The following is a 7,571-nucleotide window of genomic DNA, read 5'->3' as shown; positions in this document are numbered from 1 at the left end:
CTGCGGATGGTCTCGGGCGCGGCTGTCCGGCTCCCAGCAGAAGCCGGCCATGCTGCAGATGGTCTCGGGCGCGGCTGTCCGGCTCCCAGCAGAAGCCGGCCATGCTGCGGATGGTCTCGGGCGCGGCTGTCCGGCACCCGGCCGAAGGCGGCCATGCTGCGGATGGTCTCGGGCGCGGTTGCCCGGCTCCCGGCCGAAGGCGACCATGCTGCGGATGGTTTTGGACGCGGCTGTCCGGCGCCCGGCCGAAGGCGGCCCCGGCCGCTGGCTGCCACCCATGTGCAGAGGCGACGCTAGAGAATTCCGGCCGCGAACAGGCATTAAAGGTCAAAATCCCACACGTCATAGTCCACAACCAGCACTATGAGGTATCTTTTGAGGCCGCCGCGCAAATTGCGCACACTGCGCACGCGTGTCATCCGCAGATCAATGCTCACAACAGCTCACTAACGCACTCAATGCCACCCTCCACGCACTCGACTTCACATCAAACAACACTGAAACCTTATAACACGCCTCCATATGAACTGAGGCTGGCTCTCAGCATGAGTGGAAACACCTCGGTCCTCCTCGACCACCTACCCCTTTTTCCAAAATCTTACCGAGTCGGAGCTAGATCCCAATACTAAAACCTAGGAGGCCTGTATCTGACCCTTCGAGCCACCGCCCTGTCTCTCTCCACGCCACCAACGCGCACCACGCATGTATCACATCAAACCACGGGTGTAACATTGGAGCAGCACGCAACAAAACACAGCCTGAAGGTAGGCTCTACTCACAAGGCTCCGGATAGACTACAACAACACGCATGTATGTTCAAAGGGACGTCGCCTCCTCCTCCATGTCACTCCTACCACACTCCTTGTACATCGAACATTTCTACCTGCACATCCCACACACCGACGCGCACAACAACTCGTACACTACACAAATACACATAAGCTCCCACTCACACTCAAGATCATCCTAGGCAACTCATATCTGGATAGTTTCGACCCTCCCCCCCCCCTTTGAACTTCTACGCAACACAAACCACGATAATTATATCTCAATGCTGCGAGGTTTTCCCTGTACAATTGCAAACGTTCAGGTTTTCCTCCTCGACGAGGGTTCTCCACGCACTATCCTGCCAAAACGTGGCGTTTTCCCGGTTGGCATAGGAGTTAGTTTTTTTTTTTAGTTAGGACTGCCCCGGACTATCATAACCCATCACAGGACAAGGTCACGTCGGGCCGCTGAGCTGGCTCCTTGGTCGCAACCAGGGCCACAGAGCCAGGAGACTCCCTTTTACGGCAGTAATGTCGCCTTGATCCACTGGCTCAGCCAAGGGAGAACCGGTTGTGGCAATGAAGTGGTCCTGGCTTCCGCACTGTACTGTGCTGTATTGCGTATCCTGTATGCATGTCCCTGTTTGTGCTGAATGCACGGGCATGTGAACTCGCTGTGTTTCTATTGACTTGCCCTTGCCTACGGACAAAATTAGCCGTTCAACGCAACGTAGCTTCTCCTTTCGCTCACTCTGCGCCAGATGGCATAAGCCGACTTGACGTAGCTCTTTCACTGACCTTCAGCCTGAGGTAAGTTCCCCAGCCCGGCTGTGACTGCAGGTTGTCGGGGCAAGAAGGTCAGCCGGACCGGCTGTCAGTGGGGTCGATTGCAAACCGGGTCATGGTCGATATGTCTGGAAATCGTGCTCACCAACGCCAGATATAAATGACTAGATAATGATATTTTCCTTGGTTTTGATCGCCGCATGGTCAATGCAATGCCAAGATTTGAATGACGTTATTATCCCGTCACGTACGCCTGGGTGACCTTGAAGTAGTCTCCCCGAAATAGTCTGCACATCTTCGCGGGCGTGTAGCCCAGAAACTAGAGAGGTCTATATCTTAAGAAGGGCAGGGCCGTGTCCTGCACCGAATGACTTTCAGAATGACTGTGGTGACAAGAAAACTTCCTTTAAGGGCTATTGTCAACCCAACGCTTAGAGTAAGAAGTCGTGACTGTATGCTGCAGTTTAATGAGTTCACAATATAATGCTGTTACATGACTGTCGTAAAAAGGAACGTCTCTAATTACAAATGACAGCTGCCATGGGTGAACACCATGCTGACACATAGGATACTCTTGCTGTTCTATGGACACTGGGAGGACAGGGAGCGAACCTAAGCTTGTCTGTCGATATTCCCTCCGAATGGTCAAACGCACGTCCTCCGGACCCTTCTTGGTTCTACCTACAGTCCGCAAGCATGCCTCAGGAAACACACATTTATTTCCGGCACCGGGCATGACGTTCGTCCGATGTATAAGTAGCTTTATGATGTCATGTACAAAGCATGTCACAGTAAAATCTTGCGTTATAACCATCGCCAAAACCTGACTTTTCCCATTTCAAAGAGACAGCTACATGCCCAAATACATTTTGACGTGTGGAACATCGCTGCTTTTCTGTGGAGAATATCATCAAACGAAGAGGGAAGGGGGGCTCAGATGTAACGCTCCTGTCGATATTTCCTTCCAGAGGAGCGAGCCTTTCCCTCCTTGGATCTTTTTGTAATCGGTAATACATACCGCGGAAAGCATGCCGAACTGCTCTGGCACCGACCATATGACACACGCCGGATCCCTGCTATGAGGCAGGCACCAACTCCAAAGTCTTCTGAAGGCAGGCAGTCACGCTCCTCATGCCATTAGGCGTCCACTTGTAGTACACACATGGAATGTATACGAGCACACCGAAAAGCAGGAAGACTATGACGTAGAAGTACCCGAACTGCGGCTTGTCCACCATCGGTCCCACCACCAGGTAGCAGGACATGAGCAGCACCAGCCATGGGATCCAGATGGGCACGCGGAACGCCCGCTCTGCGGCCGGACGGGTCTTTCTCAGGATGATCAGCGTCAGCACCACCAGACCGTAGAAGATCCAGGCGCAGAAGCTGAAGAGGTCGATGAGACTACCGATGTTGCCGACGGTGATCATAATGACGGCGATGCCACAGTTGAACATGGCCGCCGGGGTCGGTGTCAGCCGACGCACGTGGATGAAGCTCAACACATCGACCAAGTGGCCCTGGCGAGCGGAGGCGAAGCAGCGGCGGGCCGTGCTGAGGATGGTGCCATTGAGGGCGCCGCACACAGACAGCGCCACGCCCACTGGAATCAGGAAGGCGGCTGGACCCAGCACACGCTCGGCGAAGGAGACAGCCACGGCCGACGAGTCCAGCAACTGCTGCGGCGACAGCACTGTCAGGTAGGCCACGTTCGTCAGGATGTAGCAGACGGTGACGAGCGGCACTGCGATGAGGATGGCCAGCGGCAGGTTTCGAGCCGGCTTCACGATCTCCTCGGTGAGGCAGTTGAGATTATTCCAGCCGTCATACGCAAAAAGCCCACTGTAGAACGCCGTGGCGACGTCGCCCACAGAAGATGTGCTGCCCTGGAAGCCGGTGGCCAGATACTGGCTGTTGCCTTGAACCAGAGAATACGTGCCGGCTGCCACAATGAGACCGATGGTAGCGAGCTTCGACACTGTAAAAATTTTCTGCGCCCGTGTGGCCCAAGTGACGCTGTAGCAGTTGATGAACGTCAACAGGCAGCATGTGATCACGGCCAGCAGCGGGACCGCCATCGGCGGCGGCGCGCACGGTCTGGCGTAGAACGGCTGGACGCAGTACTCTGCGAACGCCAGGCTGAGAACGGCCGTGGACGCCGGCATAGTGATGAAGTTGGTCGTCCACGTCTGTAAGAAGGCGGGGAGCGGGCCGAAAAAGCGGTGCAGTGGGCCGAGCCCGTGGAACAGGTAGGCGAACTCGCCGCCCGACTCCGGGATCAGCAGGCCCAGCTCGATGTAGCAGAGCGCGCCGAGCGCGGAGAGTACGCCGCAGGACATCCACACCAGCAGCGAGAGCGCCACCGAGCCGGTCCGCTCCAGCACTCCCTGCGGCGACACGAAGATGCCGGAGCCGATCATGGTGCCGACGATGATGGCCGTGCCGGAGGCGGCGCCGACCGTGCGCGGCATGCGCACAGCCGCCCGGGCGCCGTCACTGCCCCCGAACGTCACTCCGCTCTCGCTGGCTATGAGCGCCCGGCTGGCCATGCTGTCCTGTGAACGCGATGAGCGGGGCGGCACGGCGGCGTCGGCGTCGGTGGCCGGATGCTGCACGCGCTGGAACGCCGGGTGCTGCACGCGATCGAACATGTGAGTAGCGGCTGCCGGTGACCGCTCCGACTGCGGTCAGCCTGAGGAGTGGCCGTCGATAGGCCGCGCTCAACACGGCGGGCACCGCTGCAGGCGTTTTGTCACGGCTGGTGAGTCAACTGCGCAGGGCACCGCGCATCGCATCAGCCGGTCATAAGGCTGACTAAGCAGGCGAATGATGATAAGTTCAACAGGGCTATGGTAATTTTCCCGCTGTTTCAATGTATCGCAACATCTTGATTATGCACTTGAAATTTGCATTTGCCGTTGGCATCACTTAACGTTATTCCAGGTAGAGGAGATGGATCCCCTCAGGTTTTTCGCTGGTTTCTCTGAAACTGCTCGCTTCCTTTTGTACTTCTTTTTGTTTACTTATTCTGAATGTCATTTCTACGTACGACATTAAGCTTTCGGGTACTTGCGATGTGCCGGGGCGGCTCCAGGACCCGATATTTGGACGGAACTCCAGTAAAATTTGACCATTATGCGAGGCTGTCGATTTTTCCGGAATTGTATGCACTGTTTTCCATTTACAAAAGTTGATGATATCTCTAGTGAACAAGGCAGTCGTAACGTGAGTGTGGCCATTGCATTATAGCACAATTAGCATATCAAAGGAAGGCGCTTACAGGGTCCGAGGGCTGCGAGCTTCCCATTAGAAGTCGCCAATGTATGTATGAGGGGAACTTTAGGTATATCGATGGACAGGTTTGCTCTTCAAAGAATTTTGACACGAACAGTTGAGAAATAAGGTGAGCAAATCGTGGTAAGATTTCGGGAAGGGATCACAGGAACATAGCCTCATACCTGTGCTCGCAATACGGTACTATGCGCTGATAATGTAGAAACATACTTGCAACCGGAAGGTTAATGTGGTACCTCTGTCTTCAAACGCATAACAAATGTACTGCACTGGGTAACACAGCTGCCAACTTGACGCTACACGGTCTCTGCTGCCCACGCTACGGTAAATATCGACTTATGCGCTTATCCTAGTAGCCCAGCACCTAAACACAATAGTGCCTCCTGACCAATAAACACATGCATATCGAAATATTGAATGCATAGAGAGGAAAGTTACTAAGGAAGGCAGCTCGCAAAAAGATAAACTATCCAGGGAAACAGTCGAGGAAAAAAGGGACACTTAAACACAGATGTGTGGCCATGGATCTGCTGTACTCCATCTTTCAGATCTGCGTCGTAAACAGCATCATAGAAAATTATGGCATAGGCTAGTCAAGGAGCGACAAAAATGGCCGGTCCTGTAAGAGTGTCATGAAATTGTAACACCCAGCATTCTAATTGGTTTTACTTTAGTTCATTAGATCGACTGATCACATGTACAGTATAAAAAACAGTAATTTATGTTTTATATAATTCAAGCTCTCATGAAAGATCCCTGGGCTAAAAATACCGCTAGTTTTTTTTTATTTCTTTCATTTGGTCATGAGCGCTAACTTCAAGAAATGGACGCTTGGATAACTAACTCGTGCAAATGCTTCCTGTAACTTAAACCGCTTTCAGACCAATCCCCCAGCAGTGTTGGGCTACATCTGACCTTGAAAGACGAACATCTCTTTGCTATAGCTAATGTGGTGATTTGATTTTCTTTTGTGTTTTGGATAGACAAAGGGGTATTACGCACAATACAGTCATCAGGAAAAAATGTTTTGCGGTGTTTTTGTTAAAGACCAATATCTCGTTTTCGAGACTGGGAGAAAACTCCTGGAGAACGGCGTTCACGTTACCGAGCGACTGCCGGTGGGCTTGCAAAAAGCAGAAGACCTTCAGACGCTCTGAGGTCATCGTCAACCTGATCGACGTCACCACGAGGTTGACGTGGCTGAACAGCCGCTCGGGCCTGGCCGTTGACATTGGCAGTGCGGTAGCACCCGAGTGAGCCTGCAAATGTTCGGAAGCAGGATGTCCGGACATTTATCTAGTGTCTAGTAGTTTATCGTGTTTATCTATCTTTATCTAGTTTATCTTGTGTCACATATATTGCCAACTCCTTCTTTCCTTTCCACACTTCCAGCCAGGTGTTGCGCTCAGCCTCAACGACTGGAACGGGGCCAGGAACCGTGCATACCGCGTCACGGTCGGCTTCATGGCTTCATACTTGCCGGAAGCAAGCCACAGAGTTTGAGTGACTGCTGCTGCGGCTGCCCGAAGCGGGCGTGGAGCTGGATGAGGACGCCAACCAGCAGAGGAATGAAGCAGCTCACCCTGAAGTAGTCTACGGCGGTCCGGCAGTCACTCGCGTTGGACCGGTGCACCGGTCTTGGCGCACGGCTGGGGAGGATCGATATCGATCTCAAGGACTCGAGCTGCCTCACCTGCCTTGTCCATCACGAACTCAAGCATCTCCTCTGGCTTCTCTCTCCATCCCTGCAGCAGCTTGTTGCAAACATTGATGTGTTTTGCAGCACTAAAACGTGCAAGCCCTTCGCCTGGAGTGCACGGGCGACTGGCTGCACCACAGAGGCCACGGCTTCAAGCGCATGCAGTGTCACCAGAAGCTCTGAAGAGGCGATTGTGCGCATCAGACTCTTGGCGTTCTTCCACGATTCTGAAAAAAACGCACGCTCATTTTCGTCAGACAGTGGGCCACTGCTGGCACCAGCTGGCAGATGCACGTCACTGCCTCGAGACGCTCCAGACAGCGCGTAGTGCAGAGCGTGATAAGCCTCTTTCGGCTTTCTTTGGGTACCATCTTCTTGATGGCCTTCTTCACGGCTCTGGCGCGCTTTCTGTGAATGCAAAAGTGGTTATATCTCTTACGGTATCAAGACATTCTCGAACGTCTCGCTACTTGCAGGGGCCGTTGACGTACAAATTATGTGTGCACATCGAACAGCAAAAAAAAAAAACGCCCTGCGGTTGTTGCCGCTTTTGAGCACAGCTGCTGCTCCCATATTCTCACTAGCCGCTGCTGGAGCTACGTCGAACCAGCAGCCCGTCATCCCTATACCGTCAAATGAGCGAGGTCTGCAACTTTTTCAGGATGACTGCCGATGTTTACTCCACTCATCTTTGTCTCCTACACATCGTCGTCCTTTTCTCCTCATTACTCCCCCCCCCCCCCCCTCGTCGTCGGTGCCGTTGTGTTTGGAGCACCCAGCCTCCATCTCTGCTCGAGCAGATACACGATGCGAACAGAATCTCTGTGAACACCTCACACCTAATCCTGCTGGGATGCGCACCAAAGGACAACTGCCATCTGTTCGCGTCTGCTCGGTCAGTTGTTTCATCCACCAGTGCGCTGAAGAGGCTACCCCCCCCCCCCCCCCCCGCTCGTCTGATGTATTTTGTGATTCAAGAGTCAGTGCGGTCAAGCAGCTCGCTTTGAGCAGTAAGCGAGTGCTAG

At 53.5% G+C, this 7,571-nt stretch overlaps 1 protein-coding gene across 1 annotated transcript in view; it reads right to left on the bottom strand.

Moving 5' to 3' along the window:
• The window catches only part of LOC119097961 (b(0,+)-type amino acid transporter 1-like), a 6,663-nt gene extending 95 nt beyond the window's left edge, over positions 1-6,568 (bottom strand). Inside the window, exons 1-3 of the mRNA XM_037220899.1 lie at positions 6,541-6,568; positions 2,737-4,215; positions 1-126 (exon numbers count right to left, since the gene is read on the bottom strand). The exon at positions 1-126 is cut by the window's left edge and continues 95 nt beyond it. Of these exons, the coding sequence (XP_037076794.1) occupies positions 1-126; positions 2,737-4,215; positions 6,541-6,568 (1,633 nt within the window). The remainder of the gene's footprint in view (positions 127-2,736; positions 4,216-6,540) is intronic.
• Positions 6,569-7,571: the final 1,003 nt, after the last annotated feature.

The sequence above is a fragment of the Pollicipes pollicipes genome, unplaced genomic scaffold (assembly GCF_011947565.3).
Source record: "Pollicipes pollicipes isolate AB1234 unplaced genomic scaffold, Ppol_2.1 Scaffold_4740;HRSCAF=5597_pilon_pilon_pilon, whole genome shotgun sequence".
NCBI classification, from domain to species: Eukaryota; Metazoa; Arthropoda; class Thecostraca; order Pollicipedomorpha; family Pollicipedidae; genus Pollicipes; species Pollicipes pollicipes.
Note: the sequence above shows the minus strand (reverse complement) of the source record. Positions and strands in the feature narration are given on the sequence as shown.